Here is a 22,905-nt window from a genome sequence, read left to right as displayed (position 1 = left end):
ATATCATCTCTATCAGTAGAGTAGAACTTCTGTCTCCTACATATCATCTATCACAGTAGAGTAGAACATGACTCCTACATATAATTTCTCTCTCAGTAGAGTAGAACAACATATGTCTCCTACATATCATTTCTCTCAGTAGAGTAGAACAACATCTGTCTACTACATATCATCTCTCTCAGTAGAGTAGAACATCTGTCTCCTACATATCATCTCGCTCAGTAGAGTAGAACATATGTCTCCTACATATCATATCTCTCAGTAGAGTAGAACAACATATGTCTCCTACATATCATCACTCTCAATAGAGTAGAACAACATCTGTTTCCTACTTATCATCTCTCTCAGTAGAGTAGAACATATGTCTCCTACATATCATCTCTCTCAGTAGAGTAGAACATCTGTCTCCTACATATCATCTCTCTCAGTAGAGTAGAACATATGTCTCCTACATATCATATCTCTCAGTAGAGTAGAACAACATATGTCTCCTACATATCATCTCTCTCAGTAGAGTAGAACAACATCTGTCTCTTACATATCATCTCTCTCAATAGAGTAGAACAACATCTGTTTCCTACATATCATCTCTCTCAGTAGAGTAGAATATATATCTCCTACATATCATCTCTCTCAGTAGAGTAGAACATATGTCTCCTACATATCATTTCTCTCAGTAGAGTAGAACCACATATGTCTCCTACATATCATCTCTGTCAGTAGAGTAGAACATATGTCTCCTACATATCATCTCTCTCAGTAGAGTAGAACAACATCTGTCTCCTACATATCATCTCTCTCAGTAGAGTAGAACATATGTCTCCTACATATCATCTCTCTCAGTAGAGTAGAACATATGTCTCCTACATATCATTTCTCTCAGTAGAGTAGAACAACATCTGTCTACTACATATTATCTCTCTCAGTAGAGTAGAACATCTGTCTCCTACATATCATCTCGCTAAGTAGAGTAGAACATATGTCTCCTACATATCATATCTCTCAGTAGAGTAGAACAACATATGTCTCCTACATATCATCTCTCTCAATAGAGTAGAACAACATCTGTTTCCTACATATCATCTCTCTCAGTAGAGTAGAACATATGTCTCCTACATATCATCTCACTCAGTAGAGTAGAACATATGTCTCCTACATATCATCTCTCTCAGTAGAGTAGAACAACATCTGTCTCTTACATATCATCTCTCTCAATAGAGTAGAACAACATCTGTTTCCTACATATCATCTCTCTCAGTAGAGTAGAACATATGTCTCCTACATATCATCTCTCTCAGTAGAGTAGAACATATGTCTCCTACATATCATCTCTCTCAGTAGAGTAGAACAACATTTTTCTCCTACATATCATCTCTCTCAGTAGAGTAGAACAACATCTGTATCCTACATATCATCTCTCTCAGTAGAGTAGAACAACATCTGTCTCCTACATATCATCTCTCTCAGTAGAGTAGAACATATGTCTCCTACATATCATCTCTCTCAGTAGAGTAGAATATATATCTCCTACATATCATCTCTCTCAGTAGAGTAGAACAACATATGTATCCTACATATCATCTCTCTCAGTAGAGTAGAACAACATCTGTCTCTTACATATCATCTCTCTCAATAGAGTAGAACAACATCTGTTTCCTACATATCAACTCTCTCAGTAGAGTAGAACATATGTCTCCTACATATCATATCTCTCAGTAGAGTAGAACAACATATGTCTCCTACATATCATCTCTCTCAGTAGAGTAAAACAACATCTGTCTCCTACATATAATTTCTCTCTCAGTAGAGTAGAAAAACATATGTTTCCTACATATCATCTCTCTCAGTAGAGTAGAACAACATATGTCTCCTACATATCATCTCTCTCAGTAGAGTAGAACAACATATGTCTCCTACATATCATCTCTCTCAATAAAGTAGAACAACATCTGTTTCCTACTTATCATCTCTCTCAGTAGAGTAGAACATATGTCTCCTACATATCATCTCTCTCAGTAGAGTAGAACATCTGTCTCCTACATATCATCTCTCTCAGTAGAGTAGAACATATGTCTCCTACATATCATATCTCTCAGTAGAGTAGAACAACATATGTCTCCTACATATCATCTCTCTCAGTAGAGTAGAACAACATCTGTCTCTTACATATCATCTCTCTCAATAGAGTAGAACAACATCTGTTTCCTACATATCATTCCTCTCAGTAGAGTAGAACAACATATGTCTCCTACATATAATTTCTCTCAGTAGAGTAGAACAACATTTGTCTCCTACATATCATCTCTATCAGTAGAGTAGAACAACATCTGTCTCCTACATATCATCTCTCTCAGTAGAGTAGAACATATGTCTCCTACATATCATCTCTCTCAGTAGAGTAGAACATATGTCTCCTACATATCATCTCTCTCAGTAGAGTAGAACATATGTCTCCTACATATCATTTCTCTCAGTAGAGTAGAACATATGTCTCCTACATATAATTTCTCTTAGTAGAGTAGAACAACATATGTCTCCTACATATCATCTCTCTCAGTAGAGTAGAACATATGTCTCCTACATATCATCTCTCTCAGTAGAGTAGAACATATGTCTCCTACATATCATCTCTCTCAGTAGAGTAGAACAACATCTGTCTCCTACATATCATCTCTCTCTCAGTAGAGTAGAACAACATCTGTCTCCTACATATCATCTCTCTCAGTAGAGTAGAACATATGTCTCCTACATATCATCTCTCTCAGTAGAGTAGAACATATGTCTCCTACATATCATCTCTCTCACTAGAGTAGAACATATGTCTCCTACATATCACCTCTCTCAGTAGAGTAGAACAACATATGTCTCCTACATATCATCTTTCTCTCAGTAGAGTAGAACAAAATCTGTCTCCTACATATCATCTCCTTTAGTAGAGTAGAACATATGTCTCTTACATATCATCTCTCTCAGTAGAGTAGAACAACATCTGTCTCCTACATATCATTTCTCTCAGTAGAGTAGAACATATGTCTCCTACATATCATCTCTCTCAGTAGAGTAGAACATATGTCTCCTACATATCATTTCTCCCAGTAGAGTAGAACATATGTCTTCTACATATCATTTCTCTTAGTAGAGTAGAACAACATATGTCTCCTACATATCATCTCTCTCAGTAGAGTAGAACATATGTCTCCTACATATCATCTCTCTCAGTAGAGCAGAACATATGTCTCCTACATATCATCTCTCTCAGTAGAGTAGAACATCGGTCTCCTACATATCACCTCTCTCAGTAGAGTAGAACAACATATGTCTCCTACATATCATCTTTCTCTCAGTAGAGTAGAACAACATCTGTCTCCTACATATCATCTCCTTTAGTAGAGTAGAACATATGTCTCCTACATATCATCTCTCTCAGTAGAGTAGAACAACATCTGTCTCCTACATATCATCTCTCTCAGTAGAGTAGAACATATGTCTCCTACATTTCATCTCTCTCAGTAGAGTAAAACATATGTCTCCTACATATCATCTCTCTCAGTAGAGTAGAACATCGGTCTCCTACATATCACCTCTCTCAGTAGAGTAGAACAACATATGTCTCCTACATATAATCTTTCTCTCAGTAGAGTAGAACAACATCTGTCTCCTACATATCATCTCCTTTAGTAGAGTAGAACATATGTCTCCTACATATCATCTCTCTCAGTAGAGTAGAACAACATCTGTCTCCTACATATCATTTCTCTCAGTAGAGTAGAACATATGTCTCCTACATATCATCTCTCTCTCAGTAGAGTAGAGCATATGTCTCCTACATATCATCTCTCTCGGTAGAGTAGAACAACATCTGTCCCCTACATATCATCTCTCTCAGTTGAGTAGAACATATGTCTCCTACATATCATCTCTCTTAGTAGAGTAGAACAACATCTGTCTCCTACATATAATCTCTCTCTGTAGAGTAGAACATATGTATCCTACATATCATCTCTCTCAATAGAGTAGAACATATGTCTCCTACATATCATCTCTCTTAGTAGAGTAGAACATATGTCTCCTACATATCATCTCTCTCTCAGTAGAGTAGACCAACATCTGTCTCCTACATATCATCTCTCTCAGTTGAGTAGATCAACATCTGTCTCCTACATATCATATTTCTCAGTAGAGTGGAATATATGTCTCCTACATATCATCTCTCAGTAGAGAAGATCAAGCCTAGGGCTAGTAGGAACAGAGCTCATTTCACTTCTCACAATGAGAGATGGAGAGAGACAATGAGAGAGGAATGGAGACAGAGAGAGAGGGATGAGACAGTGAAAGGGATGGAGACAGAGAGAGAGGTATGGAGACAGAGGGATGGGGACAGAGAGAGAGGGATGGAGACAGAGAGAGAGGGATGGAGACAGAGAGAGAGGGATGGGGACAGAGAGAGAGGGATGGAGACAGAGAGAGAGGGATGAGACAGAGAGAGAGGGATGGAGACCGAGAGAGAGGGATGGGGACAGAGAGAGAGGGATGGAGACATAGAGAGAGGGATGGGGACAGAGAGAGAGGGATGAGACAGAGACAGAGGGATGGAGACCGAGAGAGAGGGATGGGGACAGAGAGAGAGGGATGAGACAGAGAGAGAGGGATGGAGACCGAGAGAGAGGGATGGGGACAGAGAGAGAGGGATGGAGACATAGAGAGAGGGATGGGGACAGAGAGAGAGGGATGAGACAGAGCGAGAGGGATGGAGATAGAGAGAGAGGGATGGAGACAGAGAGAGAGGTATGGAGACAGAGAGAGAGGTATGGAGACAGAGAGAGAGGGATGGAGACAGAAATAGAGGGATGGAGACAGAGAGAGAGGGATGAGACAGAGCGAGAGGGATGGAGACAGAGGGAGAGGGATGGAGACAGAGAGAGAGGGATGGGGACAGAGAGAGAGGGATGGAGACAGAGAGAGAGGGATGGAGACAGAGAGAGAGGGATGGGGACAGAGAGAGAGGGATGGGGACAGAGAGAGAGGGATGGAGACAGAGAGAGAGGGATGGAGACAGAGAGAGAGGGATGGGGACAGAGAGAGAGGGATGGAGACCGAGAGAGAGGGATGGAGACAGAGAGAGAGGGATGGAGATAGAGAGAGAGGGATGGAGACAGAGAGAGAGAGGTATGGAGACAGAGAGAGAGGGATGGAGACAGAAATAGAGGGATGGAGACAGAGAGAGAGGGATGGAGATAGAGAGAGAGGGATGGAGACAGAGAGAGAGAGGTATGGAGACAGAGAGAGAGGGATGGAGACAGAAATAGAGGGATGGAGGCAGAGAGAGAGGGATGGGGACAGAGAGAGAGGGATGAGACAGAAATAGAGGGATGGAGGCAGAGAGAGCGTGATGGAGAAAGAGAGATGGAGACAGAGAGAGGGGGATGGAGAGAGACTATTTTATTGAACTTGAAAAGCCACAACATTTCAATAAAAGATGATGAAAACACTCTCCCGTCCCCACACAATGTGTACTACTAACCCTTAACGCCTACCCAATTATAGCAAGCCATTCTAGACAGAGTGGGAGATCACAGAGAGAGAGAGAGAGAGAGAGAGAGAGAGAGAGAGAGAGAGAGAGAGAGAGAGAGAGAGAGAGAGAGAGAGAAGAGAGAGACAGACAGAGAGAGAGAGACAGAGAGAGAGAGAGAGAGAGAGAGAGAGAGAGAGAGAGAGAGAGAGAGAGAGAGAGAGAGAGAGAGAGAGAGAGAGAGTGAGAACAACAGAGACAAACAGACACACTGCAGGAATAGCAATAGGCAGCTGCAGCGAGGCAATGCGGATAGAGGCAAGGCGATTGAAAGAGTGAGAGGTGAGCTGCCCGCGCTCCTCCATCCTGTCCATGTTAAATTCACTCTTCTTTTGAAGTCTGCCACCTGTTCTCCCTATCCTTCTCTCCATTCCTCTCAGCTCAGAGAGAAAACTGCCCTCGATTCTCTGCCTCGAAACTTCTAGCTTTACTTCGTCTCACAAACAGGGTTCTTTAATTTGGGATTAGGGTTGCAATATTCAGGCAACTTCAATTAAAATTCCCTGTTTTTCCAGAAGTTCCAGTTGGAAGATTCCTGAAATCAGGATGGAATCCGGGAATCTTCCAACCGGGATTTCAGAAAAAAATTGAATTTTACCAGAAGTTACTGGAATTTTGCAACCCTATTATGGAAAAACTAAATCTGGCTTTCAGTCTGGCCCCATTATGTAGAAACCCAGTACTAGTACCCAGTACACATGTAGTGTTACAGTGAGAAAGCCAATGCCCGGTTATGTAGAAACCCATTACTAAAGAGTACTATTTATATTACTGCACTATCCTAGTTCTATTACTACACTAACCTAGTTCTATTACAACACTAGCCTAGTTATGTTACTACACTAGCCTAGTTCTATTACTACACTAGTCTAGTTATATTACTACACTAGCCTAGTTCTATTACTACACTAGTTCTATTACTACACTAGTTCTATTACTACACTAGCCTAGTTCTATTACTACACTAGTTCTATTACTACACTAGCCTAGTTCTATTACTACACTAGCCTAGTTATGTTACTACACTAGTTCTATTACTACACTAGCCTAGTTCTATTACTACACTAGCCTAGTTCTATTACTACACTAGCCTAGTTCTATTACTACACTAGCCTAGTTCTATTACTACACTAGCCTAGTTATGTTACTACACTAGCCTAGTTCTATTACTACACTAGCCTAGTTCTATTACTACACTAGCCTAGTTCTATTACTACACTAGCCTAGTTCTATTACTACACTAGCCTAGTTCTATTACTACACTAGCCTAGTTCTATTACTACACTAGCCTAGATATATTACTACACTAGCCTAGTTATGTTACTACACTAGTTCTATTACTACACTAGCCTAGTTCTATTACTACACTAGTTCTATTACTACACTAGTTATATTACTACACTAGTTCTATTACTACACTAGTCTAGTTATATTACTACACTAGCCTAGTTATGTTACTACACTAGTTCTATTACTACACTAGCCTAGTTATGTTACTACACTAGCCTAGTTCTATTACTACACTAGCCTAGTTATGTTACTACACTAGTTCTATTACTACACTAGTTATATTACTACACTAGTTCTATTACTACACTAGTCTAGTTATATTACTACACTAGCCTAGTTATGTTACTACACTAGTTCTATTACTACACTAGCCTAGTTCTATTACTACACTAGTTCTATTACTACACTAGCCTTGTTCTATTACTACACTAGTTCTATTACTACACTAGCCTAGTTCTATTACTACACTAGCCTAGATATATTACTACACTAGTTATATTACTACACTAGTTATATTACTACACTAGTTATATTACTACACTAGTTATATTACTACACTAGCCTAGATATATTACTACACTAGTTATATTACTACACTAGTTATATTACTACACTAGTTATATTACTACACTAGCCTAGTTCTATTACTACACTATCCTAGTTCTATTACTACACTATCCTAGTTCTATTACTACACTAGCCTAGTTCTATTACTACACTAGCCTAGATATATTACTACACTAGTTATTTTACTACACTAGCCTAGTTATATTACTACACTAGTCTAGTTATATTACTACACTAGTTCTATTACTACACTAGTTCTATTACTACACTAGCCTAGTTATATTACTACACTAGTTATTTTACTACACTAGCCTAGTTATATTACTACACTAGTCTAGTTATATTACTACACTAGTTCTATTACTACACTAGCCTAGTTCTATTACTACACTAGTTCTATTACTACACTAGCCTAGTTCTATTACTACACTAGTTATATTACTATACTAGTTATATTACTACACTAGTTATATTACTACACTAGTCTAGTTATATTACTACACTAGTTATATTACTACACTAGCCTAGTTCTATTACTACACTAGTTCTATTACTACACTAGCCTAGTTCTATTACTACACTAATTCTATTACTACACTAGCCTAGTTCTATTACTACACTAGCCGAGTTCTATTACTACACTAGTCTAGTTCTATTACTACACTAGTCTAGTTCTATTACTACACTAGCCTAGTTCTATTACTACACTAGCCTAGATCTATTACTACACTAGCCTAGTTCTATTACTACACTAGCCTAGATCTATTACTACACTAGTCTAGTTCTATTACTACACTAGCCTAGTTCTATTACTGCACTAGCCTCAATTTATCAACACTACCCTCTAACAATTTAAACCTCTAAACCTCTTCAATGTCCATATAAAAACTTTTGGTCAACTGACGCAGCACACACATTTTCTTTTAAGAAATGCCATTTTCTAGTTCATTATAAAGACTAATGTCCCCTCTGCTGGACAACACTGGGAGGGCATCTTGGCCACTACACTGTCAAATACTGTACCTGTCGTTTTAGGTGTGCTCCAGATATGCACATTTTGCCTCACAATGCCTGGAGAAGTGTTTACCATCTCAGTAACCACATCCACATTTTATAACGATCCTATTATCTGTACACAAATTGTGTATTTATTTGTTGATCCTTTATTTAACCGGGAAAGTCACATTGAGGTTTTGACATCTCTGTTTCAAGTGAGTCCTGCCTTGTATCTGGGATCCACACCTAATGTTATCTTAATTTAACTTAATTGATGAGTTTATGTCATTGGTTACTAGGCTTTGAATTCACTATATGGCTTAGTAACAACTTACTTCTCCTAGCAGACTTTGAAAAGGTATTTGATAAAGTACGAATGGGGTTTATATATATATATATGCCTGGAGCATTTCAATTTTGGAGAATCTCTTTAAAAATTGGTTAAAATCATGTATAGTAACCCTAGGTGTAAAATAGTAAATAATGGCTTTTTCTCCGAAAGTTTTAAACTGTTAAGAGGAGTGAAACAAGGTTGTCCACTATCGGCATATCTATTTATTATGTTCATCGAAATGTTAGCTATTAAAATCAGATCAAATAATAATATCAAGGGATTAGAAATCCAGGGCTTAAAAACAAAGGTGTCCCTCCACACTAGAATCCCTCCACAGCCTCATAGAGGATCTAGATACATTTTCTAACCTCTCTGGATTACAACCAAATTATGATAAATGTACTATATTACTCATTGGATCACTAAAAAATACAATTTTTACATTACCATGTAGTTGACCAATAAAATGGTGTGATGGTGATGTGGATATTCCTCTATTCCTCCACCACCCCATAAAAAAACAAGTGCTTGTCCCACTGGCTATCATAAGTTGAATGCACCAATTTGTAAGTTGCTCTGGATAAGAGCGTCTGCGAAATGATGTAAATTTAAATGATACAGTGGGGAGAACAAGTATTTGATACACTGCCGATTTTGCAGGTTTTCCTACTTACAAAGCATGTAGAGGTCTGTAATTTTTATCATAGGTACACTTCAACTGTGAGAGACGGAATCTAAAACAAAAATCCAGAAAATCACATTGTATGATTTTCAAGTAATGAATTTGCATTTTATTGCATGACATAAGTATTTGATCACCTACCAACCAGTAAGAATTCCGGCTCTCACAGACCTGTTAGTTTTTCTTTAAGAAGCAGTCCTGTTCTCCACTCATGACCTGTATTAACTGCACCTGTTTGAACTCGTTACCTGTATAAAAGACACACTCAATCAAACAGACTCCAACCTCTCCACAATGGCCAAGACCAGAGAGCTGTGTAAGGACATCAGGGATAAAATTGTAGACCTGCACAAGGCTGGGATGGGCTACAGGACAATAGGCAAGCAGCTTGGTGAGAAGGCAACAACTGTTGGCGCAATTATTAGAAAATTGAAGAAGTTCAAGATGACGGTCAATCACCCTCGGTTTTAGGCTCCATGCAAGATCTCACCTCGTGGGGTATCAATGATCATGAGGAAGGTGAGGGATCAGCCCAGAACTACACGGCAGGACCTGGTCAATGATCTGAAGAGAGCTGGGACCACAGTCTCAAAGAAAACAATTAGTAACACACTACGCCGTCATGGATTAAAATCCTGCAGAGCACGCAAGGTCCCCCTGCTCAAGCGAGTGCATGTCCAGGCCCGTCTGAAGTTTGCCAATGACCATCTGGATGATCAAGAGGAGGAATAGGAGAAGGTCATGTGGTCTGATGAGACAAAAATAGAGCTTTTTGGTCTAAACTCCACTCGCCGTGTTTGGAGGAAGAAGAAGGATGAGTACAACCCCAAGAACACCATCCCAACCGTGAAGTATGGAGGTGGAAACATCATTCTTTGGGGATGCTTTTCTGCAAAGGGGACAGGACGACTGCACCGTGTTGAGGGGAGGATGGATGGGGCCATGGATCGCGAGATCTTGGCCAACAACCTCCTTCCCTCAGTAAGAGCATTGAAGATGGGTCGTGGTTGGGTCTTCCAGCATGACAACGACCCAAAACACACAGCCAGGGCAACTAAGGAGTGGCTCCATAAGAAGCATCTCAAGGTCCTGGAGTGGCCTAGCCTGTCTCCAGACCTGAACCCAATAGAAAATCTTTGGATGGGAGCTGAAAGTCCGTTTTGCCAAGCGACAGCCCCGAAACCTGAAGGATCTGGAGAAGGTCTGTATGGGGGAGTGGGCCAAAATCCCTGCTGCAGTGTGTGCAAACCTGGTCAAGACCTACAGGAAACGTATGATCTCTGTAATTGCAAACAAAGGTTTCTGTACCAAATATTAAGTTCTGCTTTTCTGATGTATCAAATACCTATGTCATGCAATAAAATGCAAATTAATTACTTAAAAATCATTCAGTGTGATTTTCTGGATTTTTGTTTTAGATTCCGTCTCGCACAGTTGAAGTGTAACTATGATAAAAATTACAGACCTCTACATGCTTTGTAAGTAGGAAAACCTGCAAAATCGGCAGTGTATCAAATACTTGTTCTCCCCACTGTATACTCTGAATACATATCCCAAATGAAATAAATGATCTCACTCCAATACATTTTAATAGAATGTTAGCAAAAATAGATAAGATCTTGCTACCATGGAAAGGTAAATAGTGGAAAAATCACCCTGATTAACTTTTTATTATTATCCCAGTTTACCTATTTGCTTATGGTCTTGCCTACGCCTAGCGAACAGTTTTTTAAACTATATGTGAAAAAAAATATTGCATTTTATTTGGAATGGCAAGCCATACAAAATTAAACGGGCCAATTTATATAATGAATATGAATTCGGAGGACAGAAATTATGAAATATTAAAGCATTAGACCTATCACTAAAAGCTTCAGTTATACAGAAGTTATACTTAAATCCGAACTGGTTCTCTAGCAAATTAGTAAGATTGTCTCACCCAATGTTCAAGAATGGCCTTTTTCCCTTTATTCAGATTACAACCTCTCACTTTCAGTTATTTGAAAGGGAAATCATCTCCCAGATATCACTATTTCTAAAACAACCCATAGAAAGTTGGTGGCAATTTCAATTTAATCCTCCAGAAACGACAGAACAAATAATGCAACAAATATTGTGGTTAAACTCAAATATACTAATTGATAAAAAAAACTATTATTTCTAAGAAAAAATGTTTAAAAAAGGTATAATCTTCGTAAATTATATCAAAGGTAGGACTGGTGGAGTTATGTCGCACATGCAGCTAACAAAAACATATGGAAATGTCTGCTCTACCCAAAATTACAACCAAATAATTGCAGCATTACCGCAAAAATGGAAGAGGAAAGTGGAAGGGGGAAAAAGTAAGGAACTTGTCTGTCGGCCCTGCATTAAAGAACATAATTGGTTAAAGAAAATTGTGATAAATAAAAAAGTATACCAGTTTAATTTAAAGACCAAAGGATTGACAGCCGTCCCATATAGATAGTTGCGAAGAGATTTTTGACATACCGATTCCATGGCATAGTGTTTATGAGCTGATTCGCAAAACGACGCCGGATTCAAAACTTAGAATTTTTCTATTTAAATTATTATACAAAATTATTGCTACCAATAGAATGTTATTTGTATGGGGGATACAATCTTCCCAGCTCTTCAGATTTTGCTGCGAAGAGACAGAATCATTAGATCATTTGTTTTGGTACTGTCCATTTATAGCTTGTTTTTGGACACAGGTCCAGGAATGGCTAAAGGATTGTAATATTTACCTGGAGCTAACCCTGCAGATAGCAATACTGGGGGATCTGAAAAGTCATAGTCAATCGATCATTAATATAATAATACGTTTAGCAAAAAAAAATATTTTCAATTTACAGTCTGTAGAAACAATGAGACTCGAAGGGTTCAGAACTTCTGTAAAACATCACAGTACAGTTGAAAAATATATGGCAAATAGAAATCCAATATGGATGGTGTTAAGAGATAGATGGGAGGTGTTGAATGGAGCTGAAGGATGGGACTAATAACAACTAACAACACCTAATAACAACAAGATAACTAATGTAAAGCATACTGTGTCCATAATAAGTATATAGGTTATAGGTTGAGAGCTTATGTGAAAGCTTTGATATGACATATAGAAGCAAACTGGATGGACATTATGAAAATGATCGGAGAGGTTGAGGGTAGAGGAAGTTCAGGAGTAAAAACAAACAAAATAGAATTATTGTCAAATTGACTGTGTCCATAAAATGTATATAGTATGCATAAGCTGGGAGTAGAGGCCTAAGCATTGTTGTTCACTAGTTTACTCCAATTAGGGAAGGGGTGGTGGGGTTGGAAAGTAATAAAGGGAAATATATGTTTTTAAAGGATATGTACAGTGAGGGAAAAAAGTATTTGATCCCCTGCTGATTTTGTACGTTTGCCCACTGACAAAGACATGATCAGTCTATAATTTTAATGGTAGGTTTATTTGAACAGTGAGAGACAGAATAACAACAAAACAATCCAGAAAAACTCATGTTAAAAATGTTATAAATTGATTTGCATTTTAATGAGGGAAAGAAGTATTTGACCCCTCTGCAAAACATGACTTAGTACTTGGTGGTAAAACCCTTGTTGGCAATCACAGAGGTCAGACGTTTCTTGTAGTTGGCCACCAGGTTTGCACACATCTCAGGAGGGATTTTGTCCCACTCCTCTTTGCAGATCTTCTCCAAGTCATTAAGGTTTCGAGGCTGATGTTTGGCAACTTGAACCTTCAGCTCCCTCCACAGATTTTCTATGGGATTAAGGTCTGGAGACTGGCTAGGCCACTCCAGGACCTTAATGTGCTTCTTCTTGTGCCACTCCTTTGTTGCCTTGGCCGTGTGTTTTGGGTCATTGTCATGCTGGAATACCCATCCACAACCCATTTTCAATGCCCTGGCTGAGGGAAGGAGGTTCTCACCCAAGATTTGACGGTACATGGCCCCGTCCATCGTCCCTTTGATGCGGTGAAGTTGTCCTGTCCCCTTAACAAAAAAACACCCCCAAAGCATAATGTTTCCACCTCCATGTTTGACGGTGGGGATGGTGTTCTAGGCAGCATTCCTCCTCCTCCAAACACGGCGAGTTGAGTTGATGCCAAAGAGCTCCATTTTGGTCTCATCTGACCACAACACTTTCACCCAGTTCTCCTCTGAATCATTCAGATGTTCATTGGCAAACTTCAGACGGGCATGTACAGTGGGGAAAAAAAGTATTTAGTCAGCCACCAATTGTGCAAGTTCTCCCACTTAAAAAGATGAGAGAGGCCTGTAATTTACATCATAGGTACACGTCAACTATGACAGACAAAATGAGAAGAAAAAAATCCAGAAAATCACATTGTAGGATTTTTAATGAATTTATTTGCAAATTATGGTGGAAAATAAGTATTTGGTCAATAACAAAAGTTTCTCAATACTTTGTTATATACCCTTTGTTGGCAATGACACAGGTCAAACGTTTTCTGTAAGTCTTCACAAGGTTTTCACACACTGTTGCTGGTATTTTGGCCCATTCCTCCATGCAGATCTCCTCTAGAGCAATGATGTTTTGGGGCTGTCGCTGGGCAACACGGACTTTCAACTCCCTCCAAAGATTTTCTATGGGGTTGAGATCTGGAGACTGGCTAGGCCACTCCAGGACCTTGAAATGCTTCTTACGAAGCCACTCCTTCGTTGCCCGGGCGGTGTGTTTGGGATCATTGTCATGCTGAAAGACCCAGCCACGTTTCATCTTAAATGGCCTTGCTGATGGAAGGAGGTTTTCACTCAAAATCTCACGATACATGGCCCCATTAATTCTTTCCTTTACACGGATCAGTTGTCCTGGTCCCTTTGCAGAAAGACAGCCCCAAAGCATGATGTTTCCACCCCCATGCTTCACAGTAGGTATGGAGTTATTTGGATGCAACTCAACATTCTTTGTCCTCCAAACACGACGAGTTGAGTTTTTACCAAAAAGTTATATTTTGGTTTCATCTGACCATATGACATTCTCCCAATCCTCTTCTGGATCATCCAAATGCACTCTAGCAAACTTCAGACGGGCCTGGACATGTACTGGCTTAAGCAGGGGGACACGTCTGGCACTGCAGGATTTGAGTCCCTGGCGGCGTAGTGTGTTACTGATGGTAGGCTTTGTTACTTTGGTCCCAGCTCTCTGCAGGTCATTCACTAGGTCCCCCTGTGTGGTTCTGGGATTTTTGCTCACCGTTCTTGTGATCATTTTGACCCCACGGGGTGAGATCTTGTGTGGAGCCCCAGATCGAGGGGAGATTATCAGTGGTCTTGTATGTCTTCCATTTCCTAATAATTGCTCCCACAGTTGATTTCTTAAAACCAAGCTGCTTACCTATTGCAGATTCAGTCTTCCCAGCCTGGTGCAGGTCTACAATTTTGTTTCTGGTGTCCTTTGACAGCTCTTTGGTCTTGGCCATAGTGGAGTTTGGAGTGTGACTGTTTGAGGTTGTGGACAGGTGTCTTTTATACTGATAACAAGTTCAAATAGGTGCCATTAATACAGGTAACGAGTGGAGGACAGAGGAGCCTCTTAAAGAAGAAGTTACAGGTCTGTGAGAGCCAGAAATCTTGCTTGTTTGTAGGTGACCAAATAATTATTTTCCACCATAATTTGCAAATAAATTCATAAAAAATCCTACAATGTGATTTTCTGGAAAAAAAATCTCAATTTGTCTGTCATAGTTGACGTGTACATATGATGAAAATTACAGGCTTCTCTCATCTTTTTAAGTGGGAGAACTTGCACAATTGGTGGCTGACTAAATACTTTTTTCCCCCACTGTATATGTGCTTTCTTGAGCAGGGGGACCTTGCGGGCGCTGCAGGATTTCAGTCCTTCACGGCGTAGTGTGTTACCAATTGTTTTCTTGGTGACTATGGTCCCAGCTGCCTTGAGATCATTGACAAGATCCTCCCATGTAGTTTATGGGCTGATTCCTCATCGTTCTCATGATCATTGCAACTCCACGAGGTGAGATCTTGCATGGAGCCCCAGGCCGAGGGAGATTGACAGTTATTTTGTGTTTCCTCCATTTGCGAATAATCGCACCAACTGTTGTCACCTTCTTACCAAGCTGCTTGGCGATGGTCTTGTAGCCCGTTCCAGCCTTGTGTAGGTCTACAATCTTGTCCCTGACATCCTTGGAGAGCTCTTTGGTCTTGGCCATGGTGTAGAGTTTGGAATCTGATTGATTGATTGCTTCTGTGGACAGGTGTCTTTTATACAGGTAACAAAATGAGATTAGGAGCACTCCCTTTAAAAGTGTGCTCCTAATCTCAGCTCGTTACCTGTATAAAAGACACATTTTACATTTAAATTTTAGTCATTTAGCAGACGCTCTTATCCAGAGCGACTTACAGTTAGTGAATACATATATATATATCTTTTTTTTTTTACTGGCCCCCCGTGGGAAACGAACCCACACCCCTGCCGTTGTAAACGCCATGCTCTATCAACTGAGCTACATCCCTGCTGGCCATTCCCTCCCCTACCCTGGACGACGCTGGGCCAATTGTGCGCCGCCCACGAGTCTCCCGGTCGCGGCCGGCTGCGACAGAGCCTGGATTCGAACCAGGATCTCTAGTGGCACAGTTAGCACTGCGATGCACCATCACCATCAGACACCTGGGAGCCAGAAATCTTTCTGATTGAGAGGGGGTCAAATACTTATTTCTCTCATTAAAATGCAAAACAATTTATAACATTTTTGACATGCGTTTTTCTGGATTTTGTTGTTGTTATTCTGTCTCTCACTGTTCAAATAAACCTACCATTAAAATTATAGACTGATCATTTCTTTGTCAGTGGGCAAACGTACAAAATCAGCAGGGGATCAAATACTTTTTTCCCTCACTGTATATGTATTTAAATGTATGTGTATATGTATGTGTATGTATGTATATGTGTACATATATATATATATATATATATATATATATATATATATATATAAAAATTTGTGAGAAAAAAATAACATATGGGAGATTGGAAGTGATGCAGAAAATTACATTGATGGAAGTTACAATCTATCTGCAATATTAAAGCTGATCTACCCCCTAAAAAAATAAATAATAATAATAATAAAAATAAAAATTAACTGTTTTCTCCTCTCAGATCAGTCCATTCCGATCGTCAGGATGTCCGGGATGGACTTCCCATTGGAGGAGCTCAACATAACCGGAATCTCCCCTGACAACGGAACCTTCCTGAGGTTCTCCCCCACCTCCGTTTCCACTGCAGCCGCAGCGGCAGGGACAGGGTCGTCGTTGTCAGGCTCGTCGCCGGGGAGACAGGAGAATGTTTACGTGTACGTGTGGATCTTCCTGAGCCTGCTGGTGTTCCTGCTGACGATGATCATCATCGCCCTCCACAGGCTGAAGAACATCATTACATCCTCCTCCTCTGTACCTGACTGCAGCAGTGAGGGGGGCAGCTCATTCACCAACATGGAGATCTGTAGTATATCTTCACAGAGATCCACCGTGTCCTCACTGTCCATCTGAGAGACAACACACACACACACACACACGGATACACAGATACAGATGAAACACACACACACACACACACACACACTCCTGTAAAAGGACAAAGAAACACGGAGTACCACATGAGACAAGCTTTTCTGTTGGACCATATGGGACTTTACTCTGATGTGTTAAGGCTTTCAACTGAACTCTGAACCCTCTGTGACCTCTCCTTTTGGCTCATGGGAAACGTAGTTCACTGTGAGAAGAACAGAACCAGGAAGAGGGAGAGAGAACTCTGTTTTTTAACCTGGGGGTGTATTTACTAGGACCCAAATGGAAGCAAGGGCAGAAACGGGGGAGGGACCCGTTTTCTGTTGCAAAACGTTTCGCTACGGTGTTCGCTAATTAAACACCCCTGGTCTGTTTCGATCCTCGCCTCCATGGAATAAAACTTTGGAATCTTAGAAGTCCTCAGGCAAGCTGGCCGGGGTCTAATCTTATCTAGGGTCGATATCAATCTGATTGATGTCAGTCGTTCTCTTTTTATTTGAAATAGGAAACAACCTCTTCTGTTGCTAATTCCACATGGATTAACAATATGTGACTGATATGTTTATCGCAGATAACATAACTAATCCAGGATTGCATTCATTCAAAGTTAATCTTTCTCTGGCTATGTACAAAATGGCACCATACCCCCTATATAATTGGTCCTGGCCAACAGTAGTGTTCTCTATAGGGAATAGGGTGCCATTTCAGATTTGACCCCACTGCTGTTTTCTTTCTGTAATATCAAAAATCTTTACTGTTTCCAAGGCAACCTGTACTAACCTGGTTTTAGTGCGAAGTAAAGTTATTTCTGTAATATCAAAATATCTCTTATGTTTCCAGGGCAACCTGTACTAACCTGGTTTAACTGTGAAATATAGTTCTTTCTGTAATAACAAAATATCTCTACTGTTTCCAGGGCAACCTGTACTAACCTGGTTTAACTGTAAAGCATAGTTCTTTCTGTAATAACAAAATCTCTCTACTGTTTCCAGGGCAACCTGTACTAACCTGGTTTAACTGTGAAGTACATACTCATATTTGATTATTTTAAAAGTATTGAATTGTGATGGGTTGGATATCGAGAAGGTTCAACAGTAAAAAATATTAACATTTGTAATACTGTACATATCACTCTTTGTTTGAAGGTATGACCCCACAACTTGTTGGTCTCATTTCCTGACATTGTTACAGACAAAGTTCCACACAAGGAAAATAACATAATATAAGAACAGAAATAAAGGTAAAAAAGGCCAAAAGCCAGAGTATTCTCTCCCAGGGATCAGGGGCCTTATGCCATAAAGCCAGAGTATTCTCTCCCAGGGATCAGGGGCCTTATGCCATAAAGCCAGAGTATTCTCTACCAGGGATCAGTGGCCTTATGCCATAAAGCCAGAGTATTCTCTCCCAGGGATCAGGGGCATTATGCCATAAAGCCAGAGTATTCTCTCCCAGGGATCAGGGGCCTTATGCCATAAAGCCAGAGTATTCTCTCCCAGGGATCAGGGGCCTTATGCCATAAAGCCAGAGTATTCTCTCCCAGGGATCAGGGGCCTTATGCCATAAAGCCAGAGTATTCTCTACCAGGGATCTGTGGCCTTATGCCATAAAGCCAGAGTATTCTCTACCAGGGATCAGGGGCCTTATGCCATAAAGCCAGAGTATTCTCTCCCAAGGATCTGTGGCCTTACACCATAAAGCCAGAGTATTCTCTACCAGGGATCTGTGGCCTTATGCCATAAAGCCAGAGTATTCTCTCCCAGGGATCAGGGGCCTTATGCCATAAAGCCAGAGTATTCTCTCCCAGGGATCAGTGGCCTTATGCCATAAAGCCAGAGTATTCTCTCCCAGGGATCAGGGGCCTTATGCCATAAAGCCAGAGTATTCTCTACCAGGGATCAGTGGCCTTATGCCATAAAGCCAGAGTATTCTCTACCAGGGATCAGGGGCCTTATGCCATAAAGCCAGAGTATTCTCTCCCAGGGATTAGTGGCCTTATGCCATAAAGCCAGAGTATTCTCTCCCAGGGATCAGGGGCCTTATGCCATAAAGCCAGAGTATTCTCTACCAGGGATCAGGGGCCTTATGCCATAAAGCCAGAGTATTCTCTACCAGGGATCAGGGGCCTTATGCCATAAAGCCAGAGTATTCTCTACCAGGGATCAGGGGCCTTACACCATAAAGCCAGAGTATTCTCTACCAGGGATCAGGGGCCTTATGCCATAAAGCCAGAGTATTCTCTCCCAGGGATCAGGGGCCTTATGCCATAAAGCCAGAGTATTCTCTACCAGGGATTAGTGGCCATACTTTCAGAGAGCTCCTCTCGATGCCCTTCCAGTTGATTCGACCTGAAACTTTCTTATTCTCTCTGACAGTTAGAGTGTTACCTTGCACGTAGTGAGTACTTGAAAAGACCCTGATGTTTCTTTGGTCAGTCCACCATTTCAGCTCAGCTTTGGGTTTTGAATCAGTCAAAGAAGACGTCAGCTCTCTCTCTGTCTTTTCTGGCAGCCATCCTCTATAAAGGTCTTTGATGTTTTGATGTTCTCCTTTGTGTAGCTTACCCATTTCTTCTCATCAATGTCCTCATTCGTCTGCCACTCTCTCATCATCAACTCTCTGATATCAACTATTCTCTAGCCCAGTTTATACCTGGTTCTAACATGCGTCTATTGTCCTGATGTTGTCCACATTCTGATTGTGCCCACATTTATGGACAGGTGTAGACAATCAAAAAACACATTGTAATCTGATTGTGCTCTGATTGGGATTAAACTTCCTTAACACCTCCGGAGGTAGTTGAAGATAGCCTTGAAGTGGTCCTCTGTAGCTCAATTGGTAGAGCATGGTGCTTGTAATGCCAGGGTAGTGGGTTCGATCCCCGGTACCACCCATATGTAAAAATGTATGCACACATGACTGTAAATCGCTTTGGATTAAAACGTCTGCTAAATGGCATATTATATTATTATAAGTGTAAACGAATCCTGACAACGAAAGCCTATACAGTTTGCCAGCGTCACAGTGTTCCCGCCCTCTCAAACAAAATCACACCGGCCAGTTGAGGTATTCATTATGGATAACGATACCTCTACAATTCCTCCAGAATTATGATCATGGTCTTCATTAGAAACCAACTGTCTACTGGCACTGTCGTTGGATGCCACAGTCCAATCGAAATTAGATCACGCATATAGAAATAAAGATACTTATGAAGAGATATCGTCCCAAATGAGAGAAAGTCCAATGTCACCTCAAAATCAAATATTTGAAAACATCATACAGAAAGGTCAAAGACTGTAATAGCAGAAGTGGGAATGGGAGAAACCAATGCCCAATTTATTTAGAGCTGGACACAGTTTTGTGTGACCATCGCACCACCATCCCACCATTTATTCTGGACAGTGCTGTGGCAATATTGAGGGAAAGTTGCTGCTTTATAAACTTTACTAATGTGAATAGTCTAATTCAGTTGATATCAGATATGAAAATAATACAGTGATAAAATACAGTATCTTGTCTATGGAAATGTTCTAAAAGGTCCACTGGCTATATCTAAAGGTTCAGGGGAACATTAGACCTTATATTATACCTTGATCTAAAGGTACAGGGGAACATTAGGCCTTATATTATACCTTGATCTAAAGGTACAGGGGAACATTAGGCCTTATATTATACCTTTATCTAAAGGTACAGGGGAACATTATACCTTATATAATACCTTGATCTAAAGGTACAGGGGAACATTAGACCTCCACATTATACCTTGATCTAAAAGGTACAGGAGAACATTAGGCCTTACATTATACCTTGATCTATGCGAATCGCATCTCTGCATGTCTGGCAGACATATCAGTGTGGATGTCGGATCACCACCTCAAGCTGAACCTCGGCAAGACGGAGCTGCTCTTCCTCCCGGGGAAGGACTGCCCGCTCCATGATCTCGCCATCACGGTTGACAACTCCATTGTGTCCTCCTCCCAGAGTGCAAAGAACCTTGGCGTGACCCTGGACAACACCCTGTCGTTCTCCGCTAACATCAAAGCGGTGACCCGATCCTGCAGGTTCATGCTCTACAACATTCGCAGAGTACTACCCTACCTTACACAGGAAGCGGCACAGGTCCTAATCCAGGCACTTGTCATCTCCCGTCTGGATTACTGCAACTCGCTGTTGGCTGGGCTCCCTGCCTGTGCCATTAAACCCCTACAACTTATCCAGAACGCTGCAGCCCGTCTGGTGTTCAACCTTCCCAAGTTCTCTCATGTCACCCCGCTCCTCTCCGCACACTCCACTGGCTTCCAGTTGAGGCTCGCATCTACTACAAGACCATGGTGCTTGCCTACGGCGCTGTGAGGGGAACGGCACCTCCTTATCTTCAGGCTCTGATCAATTAAGTATTAGAATTTTGATTACAACGTGCGAATAGGCCCTAGTTGTTTTAACAGAATAGCATGAAATGTTTTTTCAACTCAGATTTACTCAAGAGGCATACAATGCAACGTAGACATAGCCTGTAGGCCTAGTGTTTTTATTTGTATTGTTTTAGGTTCACAGTGCGGACTGAACCGAGGACGCGAACCACGAATACGTGTACCGTTACAGCCCTATTAAACAAGGTTGCCCCCTATCACCTTTTTTATTTATTCCAGCAGTTGATTAAAGCTACATGGCAATATACAATTAAACACATTCTCACTACTGTCCTTCTGCCTCTTAGCCAACAGTTAAAAGTGCATTTCACTCATATCAATTACATGCATTGCACAACATTCATTTTACAACTGATAATAAAATAAACAACACTCCTTATTGCATCAATAAATTGGGCATGAGCAGTTTATTATTACACAAGACATCAGTACATGCAAACTTTTCGTATTTCTTCCTCCACTACATACATATTAACGGGTATAAATAATTTGTGAATTATATTAGTACTTGAACGTGCTTTCCTGAGAGAATACATTAATTAGTTAGCAATCCAAAGAACTTGAGACCTGGTGAAGAGTGCAACATCAATGTAATCCATCCAGTATTGCTAATACTATTACATTGAGTACTGCTATTTTACGTTCTTATTTTTTTCTCAAAATCCACACAAATACCTACAACAACGCAAAGTAAACAACGGCCGGTAACCCAAGTTACGTTTGTAACCCAAGTCCAGATGACTGGGACCTTTTCGTCTGAGAAGTCACTCTCGATGCCCTTCCAGTTGATGTGACCTGAAAGATCCTTGTTCTCTCTCAAAGCTAGAGTGTTACGTTGCATAAAGCACCCGCTTGAGGAGCAAGACTTCATGTCAATCTCAGCCTTTCAGGCATTGATCAGGTAGCCCTACATGGAGTGCAGTGATGTCTTCTGCTGTTTTCAACTCTCTCTCTCTCTCTACCACACCTGCTATTTCAACCTCTAAATGCCCGTCTATGAAAAGCCAAGTGACATTTAGTCCAGCTATGACCTCCGCAGAGTCATCAAACGAGCAAAAGGACAATATAGGAATACAATGGAATCATATTGTGGCAGGGGCTACAGTCCATTATGGATTACAAAGGAAGACCCAACCGTGATCTGCCCAACGATGACGCTCTACCAGACGAACTCAATGCAATTTATGCACGCTTTGACAACAACAACATCGTGCCGGGTGTGAGGTCCATCACCGACCAGAAGATTGGGTGATCTCGCTCTCCGAGGCCGACGTGAGAAAGATCTTTAAACAGATCAACACCCACAAGGCCGTGGGGCCGGACGGTATTCCAGGGCACGTTCTCAGAGCATGCGCAGAACAGCTGGCAGGCATATTCACAGTAATTTTCAACCTCTCCTTGTCCCAGTCTGTATTCCCCACGTTTTAAGATGACCACCATCATTCCTGTCCCCAAGAACTCTAAGGCTTCATGCCACAATGACTACC

General features: G+C 40.8%; 1 protein-coding gene across 1 annotated transcript in view; it reads left to right on the top strand.

The window, feature by feature from the left end:
- The window catches only part of LOC121542043 (serine-rich and transmembrane domain-containing protein 1), a 33,500-nt gene extending 13,652 nt beyond the window's left edge, over window positions 1-19,848 (top strand). Inside the window, exon 2 of the mRNA XM_041851475.2 lies at window positions 16,582-19,848. Within this exon, the coding sequence (XP_041707409.1) occupies window positions 16,605-16,970 (366 nt within the window). The 5' untranslated portion in view covers window positions 16,582-16,604 and the 3' untranslated portion in view covers window positions 16,971-19,848. The remainder of the gene's footprint in view (window positions 1-16,581) is intronic.
- The last annotated feature ends 3,057 nt before the right edge of the window (window positions 19,849-22,905 follow it).

The sequence above is a fragment of the Coregonus clupeaformis genome, chromosome 27, assembly GCF_020615455.1.
Source record: "Coregonus clupeaformis isolate EN_2021a chromosome 27, ASM2061545v1, whole genome shotgun sequence".
Taxonomy (NCBI): domain Eukaryota; kingdom Metazoa; phylum Chordata; class Actinopteri; order Salmoniformes; family Salmonidae; genus Coregonus; species Coregonus clupeaformis.
The sequence above is the reverse complement of the archived record's forward strand: the minus strand, read 5'-3'. Positions and strand labels throughout refer to the sequence as shown.